This window comes from Callospermophilus lateralis, chromosome 6, assembly GCF_048772815.1.
Source record: "Callospermophilus lateralis isolate mCalLat2 chromosome 6, mCalLat2.hap1, whole genome shotgun sequence".
Classification (NCBI taxonomy): Eukaryota; Metazoa; Chordata; class Mammalia; order Rodentia; family Sciuridae; genus Callospermophilus; species Callospermophilus lateralis.
The window spans coordinates 65259539-65281143 of NC_135310.1; the positions used below are offsets into that span (position 1 = coordinate 65259539).

Consider the following 21605-nt stretch of genomic DNA (forward strand, 5'->3'; position numbering starts at 1 on the left):
GTATATATTAGGTGAGTAGTGATTAATGGATATTGTCTTGTAGACCTAAACCCTATATCTTTCATTTAATCAAAATCAAAACTGCTCTTTCACATTGTCATTGTCATGGTTTTAATGACTCTTTATTCTTTTTATATTTTAATATTTGCTTAAAATTTAATATTCAGTATCAGAATGTTTTCATATAATATATACCTTTTAATACAGTGCTTTTTCTTTGGAACTATGCCAAAAGTTTCTGGGAGTTTTTAAAGTAACCATCTGGAAAAAGTAAATTATTTATCTTCTGATACAGGATTTCTCTGTACTAGCTGCGTAAAAATTCTACAATAACTGAAACAATTTGAGTTAATTCTACAGATTTCAAATTATTACTGTTGTCAAGCTCAGATTACTTGTAGTTTTCTTTCAAACATTTATGAAACAGTCAATTCTTGTATTATTTAAACTCTGTTTCATAGTATAAAGAAGACATTTTCAACTCTTGTATGAAGCTAGGGTAACATTAATTAAGATAGCACACAAAAAGAAAACTATCAGACCGATTTTACATATATGTATAACTTAAAACAAAGGAAGTTGAATTGTTTTAAAAGGATAATACCAGAAAATCATTTGAGATTTGTTCCTGAAATTTGAGGGTGTTTTCATGTTAGAGGGTTTATGTACTAATACCATAGTACTAGGTTAAAAGGAGAAGAATCTTAAGATCATTTCAGTAGATGTGTAAACCAGTTGATAAGTGACAGCTAAATAGATAATCATATTTTAACCATTTCTTTTAAATTGTACATATTTTATTAAGCTGTCTTACCAATTATCTACTAACAACTGTCATAAACCAAGAACTAATATCACATTTAATTATCAAACAGTAGAAATGCATTGTCCAATATGGTAGCCACCAGCCATATGTACTATTGAGCACTTGAAATGTGACTAGTATGAATTGAAATGTGCTAAAGTGTAAAATAACACACAGGATTTTAAAGACCCACTTTGGAAAAAAAAGAATGTGCAATATCTCAGTAGTAATTTTTATATTGATTACATGGTAAAGTGATAGTTTTGTTTTAGTCAGCTTTTTCGCTGGTGTGACTAGAAGACCTGATAAGACCAATTAGAAGAGGAAAAGTTTATTTGGGGGCTCACAATTTCAGAGGTCTCAGTCCAAAGATGGCTGATTTCATTCCTCAGGGCCAGAAATGATACCAAACACCATGGCCGAAGAATGTGGTGGAGGAAAGGGACTCAGGACATGATCAGAAACAGAGAGAACTCTCCTCACAAGACAAGATATAAACTCCAAAGACATCCCCCTTATGACCCACCTCTTCCAACCACACCCTACCTGCTTTCAGTACCACTCAGTTAAACCTTGCTAGAGGATTAATTCACTGATTGGGTTAAGACTCTCATTTCCCAGTCATTTTACTTCTAAACCTTCTTGCATTGTTTCACACATGGGCTTTTTGGGGACACACATCTGAACCATAACATACATAAAGTGAAACTATTTCTTTTTACTTTTTAAGATGTAGTTACTAAAGAAATTGGAAATTATATATATGCCGAACTTTCATGGCTCACATTTTAATTAAAGCCATGAATAGCAATGTAATTTAACATTATTGTAGAAGTATTAGCCAGAGCTGGTAGACATGAGAAAGAAATAAAAGGCATAATTTTTGGAAAATCGTTTGCAGAGAAAATGTTTATATATCTAAAACACAGGAGAATAGACCAAAAAACTGTTAAGAACAATGAGTAAATTAGCAGGTTACAAAGTTAATAGACAAATCAATTGCAGTAGGAACTCTAGGAACAAATAGATCATTTAATGATGAGTCATAGCATGCTCTCAAGTAGAAAGATACAATAAAGAAAAAATGTCAGTTTTCTTTAAAGTAACTGTGTGTTTAACCAAGTCCAAATTAAAATGCAAATTGTTTAATTGAAAAATTCACCTAAGAAATATGAAAATAATTAGGAAAATTCCAGAAAAGAAGAATGATAGAGGGGTATTAGTCCTGATTTTCATTTGCAACCAAATGATCTAGTGCATGCCAACACATACATTGAAGAGGTTAGAAAAAGAAGTATATTTAGCTTGGAGCCAATACCCAATTCTAGTTGTTGGTCCCAGTTGTGATGCAGCACCAGTTTTGCTATCTTCTAGTAATGGAGTTATAATAAACTATATTAGTGTAACTAGAAGAAAAGTACATTTGGCTTGTAAAGTAAATCAAGGTAACAAAGAAACGCACCACCCCTAATTCAGAAGATATCAGTATCAGCCACTAATAGAACTATATAACATTCTGAGAATGCTGCAAAGACTAGAATTAGAAACTCCCAAAAGTTTGAATCATAATAGCCAATTGTCCTATTTTTTTTCTGTAAATCAATGTACTTATTAGTCAATATCTTCTGATCTTTGTTCACATTTTCATAGGTAGGATTTGGTATTCTACAATTTAATAATTTAAAACATACTATTTAGTTTTTATTGAAATTAATCATACACTTAATGTAAGGACAGAGATACCTGCAAAAAAGCAATGCTTTTATGAAAAAGAGTAGTCCTCACCCCCCTCACCTAAGCCAAACCTACTTCTCTTTTTAACTCCAGTGCCTGATCCTTATAGTCACACATCATACTTTTATATAAAATATACATATTAGTTAATGGCTATGAAATTGAGAAATACCAATTGTCCTATTACATATCGTATTATATATCCATATGTAAGGAAAAAAATTTGACCCATGACTTTCTGAATTTGTCTTATTTTACTTAACATAATATTCTCCAATCCCATTACTTTCCTGCAAATGACATAATTTCATTTTTATTTATGGCTGAATAAAACTCCATTGTCTAACATACACACTTTTTTTTTTTTTTTGGTAGGTACTAGGGATTGAACTCAAAGGCACTCGACTATCGAGCCACACCCCTAGACCTATTTTTTGTATTTTATTTAGAGAAAAAGGGTCTCAATGAGTTGCTTAGCACCTCACTTTTGCTGAGGCTGGGTTTGAACTCCTGATCCTCCAGCCTCAGCCTCCTGAGCCGTTGGGATTACAGGTGTGCACCACCATGCCTGGTTCAACACATACACTTTTAGAAATTTAGAAGAAAACTTATTTTACCTTGAGGGTTATTGAAATGGAAGAAATAATGGATAGATATATGAAACAAAATAGAGTCCAGAAATATATTAAGAGGAAAGAAGTAAACATTAGCAGCTCACTTGGAAAAAAAAGAAAAAGAAAAGAAAGAAGATAAGAAGAAACCACAAAAGTAGTCCCATACTTTCTTGTTTTGATACATCGCTGTCTATGAAGTAGGTGAATGGGTCCTTTTTTACACTGTGGATATATAAAGTGATGTAAACATTTACAAGGGCAGTTTGTCCTTATATCAAAACTTCTAAATGCATGTAATTTACCCTAACAATAAATTTTCAAAGTTTACTAAGATGAACATACATACATAATGTAACACATAATGATATTACAATATAATTTGTAATAAGAGAAAATCAAGAAATCCATCAATAAGAAACCAGTTGAATTATTATGTCACATCTATGAAATGGAATGAGGTGGACCTGTTTGTGCAGATGAAGAACCATCTATAGTAAGTATCATGAAATGAGAAAAGCAAAGTGCTGAACAATATATATCATATCATTCCTTTAGTGCATATCCAAGAATACAATTTCATACACATTTATCTGGAAGATGTCAGAAAAAACGTTAACAGTGCTTATTTCTGGGGAAAGAATTGTTAGAATTGACCTTAGAGAGGGAGAAACTTGTCATTTTCTATTTTTCTTCAGTGTTTGGATTTTCTGATTTTTTTTTACCAGAATTTTTGTTAATTCATCTTTTACATGTCAACAGGGTTATCTCATTGATGAGATTTGCTAAAGAAAATGCAGTTGTGATAGGGATAGGAATCACAGCAGTGAAATTTTACAGTGGGAGAGATTGGGCTAGTGGCAAATACCTCATGGGGTAAGTGGGAATTTATAGCCAATCAGCATGTTGAGGGTGAGTTGATGGAAAAATTACTAAGAAGAAACATCAGGAGAAAGGGGGGATTTGGATTAAACTGAATGAAAGGATTCATCCTAGAGATAGGTAATCAGGCATTCCCCGGGGGATGGTAAAGGGTGAACATTCTTGCTAAACTAACTTAGGAGGAATCGTAAAGCTTTTTGCTGGAACTGGATTTTGATAACGAAGTACACAAGGGAGCCTAGAAGGTCTAGAAGCCTAACTAAGTTTTTGACCAACCAGAGAATCTTTGTCAGCTTTTGGACAAATTATTATTTTCCTTCTCTTTCCCTATCTTCAGAATAAACATATATATATCCTAACATTATTTTTAAAGCCTAGTTCAGATGTTAAAAGTAAATAGCAAGAATACCCCAAACCTTATGAGCATCAGATGATTAATAAATATATCGCATTATATTATATATGTTCTTTTAAAGATCATACTGTTGTTACTCTGTATTTTGTAGTGTTTTTGCCAAAAAAAGAGAAATTCTTCCTAAAATTTATACTGAACCTAGATAGTAAATTGAAAAAAGATGATTTATATTATGGGGTATAATTATAAAAAAGAAAATTTATTAAATGCCCTGCATTAAATTTTTTAAAAAACAGTCCTCATCTAAATAAGATTTGAACATTTAGCAATTATTTAATTTTATTTTTATTATCCTTGGTTCAGTATAAGCTATTTAAGCAGTTGTTCTTTGTAAACTAGTTTAAAAGCCCCCAATTGTTCATTAAGAAAAAACAAATCTCAGATTAGTTCAAGGAGATAATGAGAGAAAAAGATCTTTTTGATTCCGTGTGGTTTACTTTTATGTATGTTCACTACTCCATCCTTGCTGCTTTAAGTGCCCTTTTTTCTTTTTCCTGGAATTCTACATTAGTTCCTTGGTTTGTTGTTCTTCCTGTCTCCCTTGCCTTTTGTCAGAATAAATCTAAGCTCCTCTGTGAGGCTCTGTGTAACAGTGTCCTTAATACTATTTTCATCTAGTTTGCCCCTCTCCCTTTAAAGCTGAGTCTTCCTGGCACAAGTACTTTCACTTTGGAATTAGGTGTGTGTCTTGTGTTAGGCTCTAGTAGTATTCTATGTTGCTTTCTATCAATGCTATTAAAGTACATCCTTGTACTTACTAGTACCCTCACTGGACTGTAGCACTCTGAGAATGAGAACTTTTTGTTTTCTATCACCAGTGTTTGGCATGTAGTAAATGCTGAGTCTATGAAAAATTGTATTAGTCAACAGATCACCAAAATGTATCTTTGTACCCTAAGGAAGAAGAGTTGTCAGCATGAGCTGAATATTTGAACATTTTTGAAATACAGTGTATTTATCTGTGTGTATTTTTTTTTCTATTTGAATAATTTTGTTAATTGTTGATTTATTTGCTATATGAAAATATTGTTATAAAATGTGATACTGTTTATTATTAGGCCACATTATATGTTTAATAAAATAATCTTACTCTTTTTCACTCTTGATGATCTTGGTTTCTTTGTTTTGGGTAGCTTATTCAACTGATTCTGAATCATCTTACACTACCAGACCTGTGTAGATTAGCACAAACTTGCAAACTGCTACACCAGCATTGCTGTGATCCTCTACAATATATCCACCTCAATCTGCAGCCATACTGGGCAAAGCTAAATGACACTTCTCTGGAGTTCCTGCAGGCTCGATGTACCCTTGTCCAGTGGCTTAATTTATCTTGGACTGGCAATAGAGGCTTCATCTCTGTTGCAGGATTTAGCAGGTTAGTGCAAAGCCTTATTGAGTTTTTTTTTTTATTATTATTATTATTATTAGCAGGCTACACTTACTGTGTAATAGTTTTTATAATAAATGTGAAGTTCTATACTATGTATCTTACAGAAATTAAAAAATAAACATTGGTTTATATGTAGAATGTTGCTGTTTATAAACGTAAAAGTGTTTCAGCATTCTCTTCAGCTAAACTATAGAGAAACTGGTGCACTCCTGTAATCCCATCTATTTGGGAGGCTGAGGCAGGAGGGTGGCAAGGTGAAGGCTAGTTTGGGCAACTTACTTAGACCCTGTCTCAAAGTAAAAAAGGGTTGAGGGATGTAGCTCAGTGCTAGAGCACCCCTGGATTCAGTCAGCAATATAGAAAAAAAAAAAATTCCTCACCTTTTATTTTTTAAATCCCAACCGGCTTTCAACAGAACTTTTTTTTTTCCATTCCCATATTTTCAGCTGAGATGATTAACACATTTAAAAAAAAAAACTATTTCCAAATCAAAATCTACCTCTCTAATGTGATTTGTCAGAAATGGGAAACAATTTATTACAGAACATTTTTAATTAAATCTTAATTACATGTGCAATACATCACCCAAATTTAGAAGCTCATTTAAACTAATTATGTTGAAAATGCAATTGCATGCTAGAGGACCACACTTGCAGACCTGCCCAGGTGTTTCTGCTCCTTTCTATTTAAGCATTTTGTCTCCTTACTATTAAATGTCACCTGTTAAACATTTGAAAGCTTGCCACAAGTGCATATTCATTTAGTAATGCCATAGTAATTTTTCTTATGATACAAACAGGTGCCTCTCTTAACCTTGATGATAGTTGTCCTCATTGTATATTATATATGATTCCATTATTTTCATGAAGTTAAATAATGAATTAGAAACTTTTTAGAAATTACCTGTTATTTTTAATTATTGAACAGAGTTTCATCCTGTTTTTTTTTTACAAACTAAAAATGAACTGCAGCTATCCCTACACATATCCCCAGTAAAATGCATTTTTGTATGCTGGTTTTAGAATCAGAAATTTATACATGGAGCCTTGTTTTCACTTGACTCAGATTATAAAAATAAAGATGCAGTTTCAGAAAGAAATTTGATAACATTAGATTTCAATGAAGTTCTAATGTTTGAAATAGTAACAATGTGTTAAAAATGCTAACAATGATAGTTTTCACATCAAATTAAAAAAAAATACAAGTAGTAAGGCTCCACGTTGAAACCATGGATACACTGAGTTTCTTTTCTGCCAAAAGTAGATTTTGGGAAAAGGCTCATTGCTAGATATATGACCCCTGTGCAGTGGAACACATTATAGTGCAAGAAAGAGGATGATCCCTTTTCTTCCCATCATAAAGGTCACAGCTGATACCCTATATCAAAAGATAAACAAACAAACAAACAAAAAAGTTAAAATTTTTATTTAGTCATAGTTTTACACGATACAGAACCTTTCAGAATAAAGACCCAAAGATACATGAAAAACGATCTAATGTTATGCTTAGGTTCAGTGAAGCAAGGACAGGCATGTAGAAATGTGATTGGACAAAAAGTGTATGATCCTAATAGTAATGGATTAAATGGGGAAAACTAGCAAGTCTTGTCTATTTAGATTCTTCTTTCGTTTGTGTTATAGCATTTCTTCTTCCTAAATATGGGGCAGGACTTCTCTGGAATGAGATTATTATGACCCAGTATTGGATAAGGGTATGTCAGAATTTTTTTATGACCAGCTCCTAGATAGAAAGGCAGGGTAATATGTTAAAGCTTTATGGCATGCTTCGGGGAAAAGAAATTCTATCTATGTCCTATCTTGAGAAAGAGGAATTCTGGTTTCTTTGACTTGTTCTGGGGGTGGGGTGGGGTGGGGCAAGAGACAGGGCAGGAGAAAGTCAGAGAAAACTTGGTTCTGAGGCTGCTTCTGAGACCTTCCAGTGTCTTTTAGTTCAGAGTATTCAGCATGGCAAAGCTCCATACTTTGAAGTATCATTTTCTGAATCCTAGCAATAGCTTAGTTCTTTTTATTTCTCTCTACCTTAACCGTACCCACATTGTTTGCATATTTCCCTCTCTGCTAATGGGACCAAGAAGATCCAAAACTAATGATTATGATTTAGAGCATATATTATTAATAATAAACCAAAACCAACAGAATATCAGACAGACAGAACACTTGATGTTAGTAAGCATTGTTTTACAATATACAGATGTTTAGGGCATTTTAATTACTCTCATAGCTCTTTCCACAGTGTTTTCCACTGTTAGGAATTTGTTTTTATCTTTCGTGGCAAGGCAGGGTAGTGGATATTTTTGACCATGTAAAAAGATATATAAGATATACAGTTTCTTCCTTCAGCAGGGAAGACAGTTATAAATATAAATATCTTGTTTAAACATATTATTTACATAATTTTATAAGTAAAATAACAGGGTGGCAACTAATGATTCTAGACATTAGATAAAATGTTGGTAGCAAACAGCTAAGGTCCAGTTTCTTAGGCAAAGTGCTGCGTATAATCATGATAATGAGTAAAATGTAAAGGCAATACTAAATAATTTTTTTAACATTCTCTTTTTGAAGCTTATTCATGTGCATTAGAAGAAACATGAGTTGTGAGAAGAAAACTAAGCAGTTATTTTTCTTAATTTTAGGCTAGTAATGATAAAGATTGTCTTTTGAGAAGGTACAGTTTCAGCCACTTTCTCACAAGCAATTTTCTACCATTTTTATGTTCAACCAGATGAGTTTCTGTAGGCCTATTTGAATAATCACAAAAGTGCATATATAAATTCTCCATATTTTGCTACAGTATTTTAGTCAATGAAACCATAAATTTTGCTAGCATTTTTTTCAAGCCTAGTCACTGTTTCCATTAAGAAAAGAAAGTTAAAGTAACAGGAAGAGAAAAAAATTGGGGGAGGGTGGGGGCATATTGGAGGTTTGCCTGCTGATTGCTATTGGCCCCCTCAACTTGACTACTGAATTGACAGTCATTATAACTTGTAGGCAGCATTCCCAGAATAAACAATAAATATTCATGGCTTGATTATTAATGAATAACCTATGAATAAGTATGGCCTATTTATGCTCATTACTGTGAAGAAGACTTATTTATAATACTTTAAAGAAAAAAATGTACATTTTAAAACTAGAGACCAATGATGATGGTGAGCTGCTTTTTGAGCAAGTCTTTAGGAAAAAGTTTGATGTAGTTACTTTGGTGCCTAAAAACCTTGTCTTTACAAATTAGAACTGTTTAACTGGATTTTAAAGAACTTTTTTTAATGAATTTGTATTATTCAGAATAGCAGAGAAATAGGTTAAATTGGAATAACAAGAACATAAAACTTTTAATCAGTTATTAAAAATCCTGTTCCATCCACAGATTTGTGATTTGCAACTTTGAGTACTGCTCATGAATATCATTACTCATTAAAATTACATCCATTGTAATTCCACTTTTATAATACAGTTCTCTAAAGTCTTGAATATTACTTTGCTTCCCTGACAGTTTGTGCTTTAAAGTTTCATCACTTAATTTTGTTGAAAAGGCTTTAAGTCCATTTTTCCACTACCATTTTTTTTTTTGAATAGGTTCCAAATCACCCTGATTTTTACCTCAGTGATTGCAGGTTTTTACCTTTAAACCCTTTACTTATTCTAAGTAGTGTGTATTCATTTCTTTAAAAAAAATCTTGGGTGCTTTCTAGAATCAAGAACTTTTTAGATGTTTTCACACACAGAATTATAGTTTTGTAATACAAAGAACTTATTACTCATTCATATATTTATTTAGTTGCCTGCCTATATTTTATACAAGGTTCCTCTTTTAGATTGTCAGCTCCTAGACAATAGAAACAATTTCTTTTCCACTCTTTCTACCATTACTGAATAGCACCATAATCAGTTAAGCAAGAAGTTTTGTTTTTAACGACTTTATTTTGAGCCAGATATATTAAATAATGTTCTAAGTTATTTGGAATCAAATTATTTTAAATATACTGTTTTATAGAACTGAGTGAGGTTCAACTAACAATACCTAAGATTAGGAATTAGAAGCCATGGATATTTTTATCTAATTCTCCCTTACCTCCATACTTCAGACAGGTTGTGAGGATTAGTGCCTTTTATTTTGTGATGAGTAAACTCAGATTAAATTATTCATTCATGGGATGTTAATTATTTTAGGGTGCAAGTTACCATTTAGTAAATTACTTCTCATGTACTTGTATTCTTCTGGACAAATTAATTCACCTCATAAGGATAAGCAATTTACTTTATCCTCTAGAGACTCCTTTTCTCATAGCAGGAGACATAGTTCAAATTTGTTTATCTGAACTTAGGTGTCCTCATAAAACCTTCAATTAAAAAAAAATTCTTTTAAGAATTCACAATGTAGAATGAATAGCTGTAAGAATAATGAAGCTGTAGTTCTCCTTTCAAGTGACCCATGTCATAGTTGAGATGAGTAAACAATTCACCAAGACAAAAGCATACATAGAACTACATTAAAATAAAATTTCCATGAGGAACATTAAGGAAAGAAATTGTTCAGTGAATTGAGCTTACTGTTGCTTCTGCCATTTTAGAATGGAGGTATCATGAAAAGGCAAGTAGAAAAGATCTTGTAAGAGATCCTGTAAGGAAAAGAGAATATAGGTATATTGACCAAATAATCTTCTCATAGTGGAGGTATACAATTTAAGAGTATTGAGAGTGAAAAAAAAATTCAGAAGACTAGTATAAATATGGTCATTGTCTTTATTTTGCTTTTACATTGTATCATTCATTAAGTCAACTTGAAAGTTGGCTTTCTGGTGATTGGATTTATAGCACTCAAAATACTTTGGAAGAGAAAGGTTCAGTAATTAAAGGAAAAAGAGAAGGAATGTCAAGTCTCCAAGTTATTCTAAGTTAAATATGAAACAGAAATGCAGATCAAAGTACTTTGCCAATAAAGAAGACCATAGAAATAAGATGCCTTAAAGCTTTTAATTCTAATGGAATTAATAGACATATTTAACTTTTGTAATTTGTGAATAGTTTTAGAATTATCAAATAGGATATTTTTGAATTCTCCGAAATGCTATATCTGTTTTTAGATTTCTAACTTTTAAATAATAAAAAACTCCCAATAACTACTTGTTACCTTATTCAACGTAAGGTAAACATGTTAATTTTATCCTATTTCTTGGGTATACCTTGACCTTATTAAAGGAAAAATACTGAGTGTTTGTTAATAGCACCTGGATCTTGTGTGCTCTCCTCTCTTTTCTGAATATTGAAATGGTCCCCCCTTTCTGCCTGCTTTCCTCTCAATCTCATAACACAAAAACCATAAGGATTCTGGTAAAACACAAGGAAGTGGTGACGCTCCTCTGCTCAAAACCTCTAAAGATTAGGAATTTCATTTCTCTCAAAATAAAAGCTGAAATCTTTATAATGACATGGTACCTCATCTCTCTGATCTACTTATTTCCCCCCCAGTGTACTTGCCCTTTAAACCTTCACCTAGAATGCTCTTCCTCCAGACATCTGCTTTGCTCACCCTCTCATTGAAGCTTCTCTAATCAAACTTCCTGTTGACCTTCCCTGCATTTATTTGCTCCTTATTGCTTTTCAGCCTTTAATATATTATTTATTTTATTTGTGTCTAGTCTCCTTCTGTCACTAAATTGTAAGTAGGCTGTGTGAGAGTAGGGACTGGGCTATTTCCCCAGTGCCTAGGCTACTGTCTGCGGCACAGTGGAAACTCACTATCTGCTTGCTGAATGAATGGAAATGCTTTATGCAGACTGCAGTTTAACAGATAACCAGCACAGGTAATAATAGGAAGACCTGTTGGAGGAGATCCAGGAGAAGAATTCACAGGAGGAGCATCAGAGGTTTAAGGGAGTAGTGGGCAATTGTATGAAATGTCAGAAATAAATCACATAATACAAATACTGATAAGAGAGGGCACTGAATTTAGCAATTAAAAGGAAAGGGTAAATTTAGGGAGAGCAGAACACAGACTGCAATGGATTAAAAGTAAATGGGTATTCAAGCATAATATGTATGGAAACTGGGTTATTTGCAATATTTAAAATAAATCTGAGGCAACTGAATTCTGTTGTTTAAATATGAGCTAACCAATATTTAACTGACATTTTAATATTTGTGGGGTGCTTTGACCTTTAAAAATTGCTTTCACATATTATTTGATGATCGAAACCATGAGGCAATGTAGTGAGTATTGTTCAAGTCTTCCTTTCACAGCTAAGGAAATGTAAGATTTGAAAGAATGCCTTTTCTCATGTCACTGCTAGAAAGTAGTAGAACAGTGTAAAAAAAATCCCTGTTTTTAACTTCTACTAAAGTATTGTTTCCTTTATTTACACAAGGATTCAATTTGTTTCAGTTTTATTTTGTATGTTCCTTTATCAGCTTCTTAAATCATTTAAGAAAATAAAGATGTGGCATAAATTAATAGTAGTAATATTGCTGATGTGACACTGATGGACAAGATTATGTCAAGAGAACTGAACAAGAATAATTGGTTCAATTTGCTTATTTGATAAAGTTCCATACATTCAAATGCTCCTAGATTCATTTTAGTTTTAGGTTTCTAACAGATGGTGGTTGTGGACAGGACTGTTTTCTCCCCATCTGTAATGTAGCTAATATAAAATCATGACCTACTCTGATAAAGCATTTTCTGTCACCTTGGATTATTTCTGAGTAGTTTAGTTACTAAATAGTTAGAGCTACAAGAAACATCACAACTGTGCACTTAAACAAACCTAGAAATTTTCTGAGTTGAAAGGAGGCTTTTCTGATTGCTTTGAGGTCATTTAATTGAAGATGTCATTTCATGTGCAGTGTTCCAAATATATTACCCAGTTCTGAGTATTGTTACTGGGGAAATATCTTCCAAGAGTTTAGAGTTTTTTTTTTCCTTTTAATCTTTACCAACTCAGTTGTGCATTATAGGTAAGTAGGACAAATATATCCTATGCTTTTTTAATTTTCCACTTAGCATTAGCTGACTTTTTACATGATGTGAATCCATTTTGTCTTCTCAGGTTGATTTATTTTAACCTAACCGTGCACATTTTAGCATGCAGTGAATGAGAATTTAAGTGAAAAATGTCTTATGTTTTTCATAATATAAATTCATTTTTCTAAGCCTTTCTCCTTAGAATTAATATAAGTTCCAAGTCCTTATAAAAAATATCTTTTAATTTTATGAAATTCATGTGGAATGTTGTTTTTACAGGTTTCTGAAGGTTTGTGGATCTGAATTAGTACGCCTTGAATTATCTTGCAGCCATTTCCTTAATGAAACTTGCTTGGAGGTTATTTCTGAGATGTGTCCAGATCTACAAGATTTAAATCTCTCATCCTGTGATAAATTACCACCTCAAGCATTCAACCACATTGCCAAGTTATGCAGCCTTAAACGACTTGTTCTCTATCGAACAAAAGTAGAGGTAAGAATAACTCATTTATCTTTCCTTGTGCAATAACCAACTGAATATTTGTTTTCCTTTATTTGTTCATATTATTATGATCTCTGATTTTTTAATAAAGGTTAGTATGCTATGTGATTACTCTAAAATCATTAGAGCTATTTCAGTCATTTCAGTGTTAGAGTCTATTATGTTTCTAAGTTGTAAAGAAATGTTCTTTTTCTGTTAACTCTTAAAATGTTTATGGTGCTGTGCTCTTTGTGTTCCCAGATAAAGAAACAAGCAGTGGGCTAAGGTACACTGAAATATTGGCAGGGAATGAATTAGAGAAAATGGTGGCAGGATAGTGTTTAAGAGAACATCTATCAGAGGGGAGGAAGCAAAGAGGAATTTATCCAGGCCCAGACTTAAGGGTGTAAATTCCTGATGGCATAGTTCATGAGGCTCATTTAAAAAATAATAGATTCATGTCATATATAGTAGTCTACTACCGTTTTTTATATATTATTTCTAGGACATCTTTCCAGGTTAGAACATGTACTGTCCAGTTCTTTTCATTAACTCAGTACTGTAAGTCATACCATAATCTAGTTAGCATCCTCAAAATGATCAATATTGAGTTTTTCCTAGTAATTTTTCTCTTACAAAATATATAGCAACAACATTATTCTGAACATAGTTTATGTATGCATGCTATTATTGCTGTGGGATGGAGTCCTAAAAATGGTATTGTGGATTAGAGTGTGTGCGTAGGCCCCTGTTGTAAACATACATTTTCTGTTATATACTTGTTTCTTATAAAACAGACACGTTAGCCTGCTTTCTAGTTCTCAAATATTATTACATGTTCCAAGAATTTTGTTAGATTATCAAATATTTTAATGTTTTTCTATCTCATTAAATATTTCTATAAAGATGGCTTCTTGGACCTGATAAATGCAGTCTCCCTTATTATCTGTTCCTATCATATAATCTGGTTTTATTTCCCTGTCACTCTCTGAAATGATATTTGTTTTCTTGCTTATTTTTCATCATGGTAAGGATACATAATGATAGGTTCCACATCTATTTTTTTTATGCTATGTTTTTAGCATCTAAAATAGGATTTGGTAAAGACTGGCCAAAAATATTTGTTAAGGAAAAGAATAAAGATAATCAAATTACTTTTCCAAATGATATATCAATGACTTTCCCACTCTCACTCAGTATTTCAGTTTATTTTTTTAAATATTTTTTTTTTGTCAATGGACCTTTATTTTTAAATTTATTATTTATATGTGGTCCTCACAATCAAACCCAGTGCCTCACACATGCTAGGCAAGCGCTGTACCACTGAGCCACCACCCCAGCCCCAGTATTTCAGTTTCTAGGTCTCTAAAATGGTAATATTAAAAATATAGATCTTGCCGGGTGCAGTGGCACACGCCTGTAATCCCAGAGGCTGGGAGATTGAGGCAGGAGGATCACGAGTTCAAAGCCAGCCTCAGCAAAAGCGGGGAGCTAAGCAACTCAGTGAGACCCTGTCTCTAAATTAAATACAAAATAGGGATAGGGATGTGCCTCAGTGGTTGAGTGCCTCTGAGTTCGATCCCCATTTATCCACCCCCACAAATACAGATCTCATTTAATCACTATGTACATGAACATGTACTTAGGTAGTACCTGGAACATAGTAAGTTCAATATATACTAATAAAGGTAATAGTAGTAGTAGTACTATTATCATGGCAGCTTTGTAGTATGTTTTACTATCTGTAGGAGAAGATTGTTTTCATTGTTATTTTCAAACATTTTTTTTGTGGGGGGAGTGTCCTTATTTTTTTGGATGTATCTTTCAGCAAGGATTTTATTAGAAGTGTACTCATTATATTTCATTTTGCTTTCTAATAAGATTTCCCATCTGTTCATGTAGGTCTTGTTTTATATCTAACAACATGTTGTAGTTGTCTTCACTTAGATCCTAAATCTTTCTGGTTAAATTTGTTCATTGCATGTTAAATTTTCAGGTGCTATTTTCCCTTTCATTTAACTTTAACTGGTTATTGTTAGTCTGAAGGATAATTTGTTTTTCTAAAAAAAAAAATTATTTTATCTGTTTACCTAAGTGAATGCATATAATTATTCTAATAATTTTTTTACTTATGTCTTTGGACTTTCTAATGCATGTATATAATCTGGAAATTAATATGCTTTTTATTTCTTTTCCAATGTTTGAAGTGTTACTTCTAATAGATAGAACTTCACAAATAATGTGGAATAATAGAGTTACAGCAATTTTTCCAGCGTTATTCTTAATGTAATGGGAATGTCTTTAATATTGTCTTTTCTTTTCTTATATTTATTCAACAAATGTTTGAGTATCTGTTAGGTACGTGGAACTGCTTCAGACACTTGGACTTCAGGAGTGAACTAGACAGTTTCTTATTTAGCTTTCCATTTTTACATGTTTTTGGTGTTACTTTCTGATTAAGTAGTCTTTATCATCCTTATTTCATAAAAATATTTTATGAAAGATATATATTATATATATATATATATATATATATATATATATATATATAATATATATATATTAGTATATATTGTTTTTAAGCCTTGTTAACACTCAGTTCTAGTATTGCCAGGTTTTGTTTTGTTTTGTTTTGTTTTTTGGTACTGGGGATTGAACCAAGGACCTTGAGCATATGAAGTAGACATTTTACTCCTGAATTGGACTTCCAGTCCCCAATCCCGATTTTTTTTTAATTTGTAGAATGAAAGAACTAATGTCCCAAAATGCTATTTTAAATATGGGTTTAGCCCATGTTTTCATTGGTCTGTGGTGAAATGATTCACAATTTGTGTGGGTATAAAATTTGTCATTTATTTTCTCTTAGGTAGAATTGGCCATTCTGAAATAATGCCATATTTGTTTTTCATTGCTACCTTTACTTTTTTTTCTTCTTCTTCTGGATGTATCATTCAGCAAGGATTTTATTAGAAGTGTACTCATTATTGAACCCAGGGCCTTCTGCATGCAAAGTAAGCACTCTACCAAGTGAGCTATATCCCCAGCCTCATACCTTTACTATTTTATTGGCCTTTACACTATATAGGCTGATATCCTCTGAGCAAAATAATACCTTATTCAAAACTTTTCTGAATGTTAAACTTTAAGAATAAATAATTATTGAATGAGCCTTTAAGAAGAAAAACCAAACTTACTAGGCATCATACATTTGTAATGATTTGTGAAAATATTATCCCGTGAGATGCTTTTGAAATGTTACATATTAACATGATCTAGAGAATCATGAAATAGTGTACAGTTTTCTTAATTCACCTCAAAAGACTGATAGAATATGACCCCAGTTTTTTAAAGAGTGATTTATGATGATGAGAAAATTTCATATCTCAAGAGTAGAAATTTGTATCCTAAGTCTAGATACCATTAATTCTAGCTCCCTCAATTACTTAAATGTTGATGTAAAGTCATGGTATGTATGCATTAAATAAAATTAGGTAGTACCCTATGTTACTACTTATAAATTCTTTAAAATATGGTATCTTCTATGATAACATAAAAATGAATTTCATACTGTATATTTTTCTGATGTTGATATGTTGGAAAAAAACATAAAATTGATTTTCATTGATCTAAAGTTAACTTATAATAAAATTTAAAATGATATTTTAGTAATAAAAAATGGCAAATTTAAAATTGATAAAAAAATTTTACCCAGGTTTACTATTAATGTTTCTCAAGTCTATTCACTGCTGTCTCCCTGTACTTTGCTTGCTCCTGTTATGTCATCAATCGTGGGTGGTACATCAGAGTTCCACATATAACTCACAGGGAAAAGGGAGAAAGCAATACAATCAGCTGATTTCTTTTAAAACAAGCAGAAGCCACAGTAGCACTGGTATTCATATCAATCTGTGAACACCTCCCTTGTCACATAAGCAAATACTTTGCTTCAAAACAAAACAAAACAAACAAACAAAAAACACTTCTCCCTTATATCCACATTCCCTTGAATCCTCAACTTCGTAACGTTGCTTAATGTGTACAAACAGTGAATGAGAAGACAAGATTTAGGAGACTGGTCTTTCTCAAAACCTTCTACATTGGCATTGGCTCTGTTTTGAAAAGAATGAGCAGCACCTGATTTCAGATGTTTCTGCTTGCTCTAAGGAAATATATAAGGAGAAAAAGAAAATATGAATTTGAACTTTCTAGGAGAGATTATTTTGTTTTTAAAGGACTAGAAATTATCCAGTGCTGCTTTTATTCATTTCTCTAAACCCTACAAAAACAAAAAATTAGCAAAAATTAATATTACAAAATGTTGACTCTAATACATTAACCTCAGAGAGGTCAAGTGTATGCTATAAGATTTACACTTCATGTGCCTATTTATATTAATAAATAGAGTACATCTATGTCATTTTGTAAGATTTAAGCAATCTATATGTATAATTAATAAGATTTGGATGATTTTGTAGACCTGAGTTTTACTTCAAAAGTTTGGGGAAACTTAATATATTCTGTTTGCTGTTCTAGACATTTTGCATTATTTAGTTCTTTACACCAGTCCAATGAGAATAGGTTGTATTCCCATCTTAAGATATCAAATTAAGATCCCAAAAGGTTAATATATTGCCAAGAGCCACAAAACAGGATTCAAACAGGTCTAGTGGCCTCAATGATATAGTCATCATTGTAAGATGATGTAAGGAAAAATAGCTATTCTAATGGCCTGGCTGCCTCCATCAAAAACAGTAATTTTTCTTTATAATTTGCTTCTTTTCTAGCAGTTGGTGAAGAAATATAATATTGTAACTAGCATACACACATATATCTAGTGTAAAATACAGACTATTAAATTATGTCTTATGAATATCTTCTAGTCTGAAATATTTTCTATAGAAAAATTGAGTTTTTGTCTTTTATTTTTATTATTAACAAATTTGGTTTGAAGTTTAGTAGTTCTGGTAAATCACAGTTATTCAAATTGCATTACAAACATTTAAGTGAAAGTTTGTAGAATCAATATATAATGAACTACTTCAAGCAAATTGATATAGGTGCACTCTCAATTTTATGCCATAATGGAAAGCAGCATTAGGACATATAACCCTCAAAAAAATTTAGGCCCATAAGATAATGTGCTGTTGCTGGCTAAGTGTTGAATTCTTAAGTGGTTAGCAGTATCCACACATACTGCAGGCTTGATTACTCAGTAAGACCTCAGGAGAACAAAACTGCATTATATACTGGTAGGTAGACCTGGGATTCTGATGTGGCCTGCCCCTGCATAAGTGATTATTCAGAAATTTTAGTCTTATAACATGGTAAAATATAGTTCAATTGTTTTCTTAATTTATTTCATAAGCTCTTTTTCTTTCTTCAAATGTGTTCAGAATTGCAAGAAAAAAATAGCTTCATCAGATAAATAACAAATGTCTTCTTACAACATCAGCTAAAAAAAATACAGAATAAACTATGAGCTATTTTTAGAATCAGTGGCATATATTTTTTTGAATTTCAGTAGGTACAAAGTAATAAACATATGCCTAGTAAAAAATGAAATACTAGTACATTAATGACACACAGAATAGATGGGTAGATGATAAGCCCAAATGCATACTAGTATTTCCCTAGGTTTGTGCTTGACTGAAAGATACCTGTGTTAGGAATCCATGGTAAAAGAAATGACCCTCAAGCTGACATGTGGGATCTGTGTGATCCCAGAATAACTAGAAATGAATTGATAGATAGGGTAATTTTTAAAAACTAAATTTGGTTGAAAAATAGGAAGATAGAAACTTAGGAAAGAAGCTATGCTTTATTTTTTCAACTATTTTTGGCAAGGAAATGACTATATTTGTGTTAGGTATTATAATGATTGGAATGAGTTGAGTTCAATCCCTTTTGGTCCTTTTCTTCTCTATTCATAATATTGTGTTATATATGATAAACATTGATTGAAAACCCCACTTTAGCCTTTCATGAGGATTTTTTCCCACAAAAGTAGGGCTATAAAAATCAAAATCATTAAATAGACTTTTAAATACTTAAGAAAACAATTTTTACTTCACACTTTCAGAAAAGTCTTTAGAAACAAATGAGATTTTTTTCAGAGTTAAAAAAAATTACCATATACTTTCATCCAGATTCCCACACTATATGCATAACTGTATTTTTGAACCATTTGAAAAATAAGTTGAAAACATAATGACCCTTTACTTCTACAGGGCGCTATAAGTAGAGGCATAATTAACTCCTATTCTTAACTACTATAATGGGCTGAATTGTGTCTTCCCCAAATTCATATGTTAGTGTCCTAAGCCCCAGTACTTCAGAATGTGCCTGAATTTGGAGGCAGGATCTTTAAAGAGATAAGGCAAAACAAGGTCGTTGGGGTGGTTCCTACTCTAACATCACCAGTGTCTGTATCAGAAGAGAAGAGTAGAATACAAACATACACAGGCCAGACCATGTGAAGACACCAGCACAAGATGGCACCTACAAACCAAAAAAGAGGTCTTAGAAGAAAACAACTCTATTGACACCTTGGCCTCAGACGTCCTAGCCTTCAGAATTATCTAAAACAATCTGAATTAGTTTTAGAAGTTTGAGCTTGTTTACCTTTTCTTTGTTCGTAAAAAAAAAAAAAAAAAAAAAAAAAAAAAAAAAAAAACTGGGCTGGAGAATGAGAGTGGGGTATGACAGGTAGCTCAGTAAGAATGTCATTCTGTTGCTTAGCAGCAGACAAGAAAACCAAGAGTGTTTTTTAAAAGTTGGAGTTATAAATGGAACACCTGCATCCAGTTTTGATTGCCTCACTTCAAGAATGATAGAGCATAAATTGAAAGAATCTGAAGAAGTGAAAAAACTGATTATAGGTATTGTGGGGGACTAGTATATGACAGTAATCCACAAGCATGGTTCAGCAACTGTTTACTTGGTCTGCTAAGCTGTCGACAGTTTCAAGGATCCCTCTGCCTTCATCTTCATGAAGTATAAGACAACAAAAGTAGTTGATCTTTATTTCTGTTAGTTATCAACACTCATATTTTCTCTTTTTTTGTGCCAGTTTATTCAGCAGAGCTATATATAAGTAAAAATTCTTACCACCCTGACTGTTGATGAAAGCTCTTGGACTTTCCTAGTATATAAACTTTTATCTTTTGAAAGGGAGTATGATTTGATTTGATTCCATGAATTTTGCTTCTTGTCATGCAGATATTGTGGTCTCTATATCACATTCTTATTTGACTTAAATAACACATTATTGTACACTGGCAGGTCTTTTAGTCAGCTTTTTTGCTGCTGTGACCAAAAGACCTGACAAGAATGATGTAGAGAAGGAAAAGGTTATTTGGGGTTCAGAGTTTTAGAGGTCTTAGTCCATAGGTGGCCAACTCCATTCAGGGCCAAAGTAAGACAGGACATCATGGAAGAAGAGTGGCAGAGGAAGGCTGGTTAGGACATGGTCACCAAGAAGCAGAAAGAAAGAGCTCTGCTCAACAAGGACAAAATATATACTCCAAAGATATATCCCCAGGGATCCACCTCTTCCATACCCTACCTGTCTACAGTTACCATCCAGTTAATCCTGTCAGAGGATTAATGTACTGATGAAAACTCTCATAACCCAATCATTTCACCTCTAAACTTTCTTGCATTGTCTCACACATGAACTTTTGGGGGACACTTCATATCTAAACCATAATAGCAGGGATGGCCTTTCCCTTAACAGAGTCAGTGCAACTAACAAACTCCAACTATTAGGAACAAACCATGTGGCAAATGAAAGGAATGTCCTCTTACTTAACAGAACTAATGTTGATGACTAAGACCAAAAGGAGAAGTTAATAGGAAGAACCTACTTTGATTACCTGTGTAGACTAATGGACGCTGTCATTAGCTGTTATCTAAAATGCAGCCAGTTTCAGATTAATTTAACTAAACAATACATGAAACAGAGGTTACTAGTAATTATTTCATTCTTAAGCAATCAAGATTTTTAATAACTATTGAAGTTTCATTTACTATTTATTTACTATCATATGATAAAACTAGAGTCCTTGGCATATGTGTTCAAGTAAGAATATATCTGTACTTCTCTCTCCTGATTGGCCTTGTAGAAGTTCCTAAGGAATTACATATGAGACTTTTGGTGGTAATGGTTGTGTGTGACCTTAGTGAATAGGTTGTGGTTTAGTCAGTGTCACGAGGCCTGAACTGTCAGTGCACTGACACCTCTTGGAAGAGTAGGTGACCACAGTCATGACAGGAAATCAGGTATAAAAATCTACCTGGAA

General features: G+C 32.5%; 1 protein-coding gene across 3 annotated transcripts in view; it reads left to right on the top strand.

Annotated features, from left to right (window-relative positions):
- Positions 1-21605, top strand: part of Fbxl4 (F-box and leucine rich repeat protein 4) — a 91164-nt gene that overhangs the window by 23317 nt on the left and 46242 nt on the right. For all 3 annotated transcript variants that reach the window (XM_076859902.2, XM_076859901.2, XM_076859903.2), the window contains exons 5-6: positions 5581-5825; positions 13104-13317. In XM_076859902.2, the coding sequence (XP_076716017.2) occupies positions 5581-5825; positions 13104-13317 (459 nt within the window). The remainder of the gene's footprint in view (positions 1-5580; positions 5826-13103; positions 13318-21605) is intronic.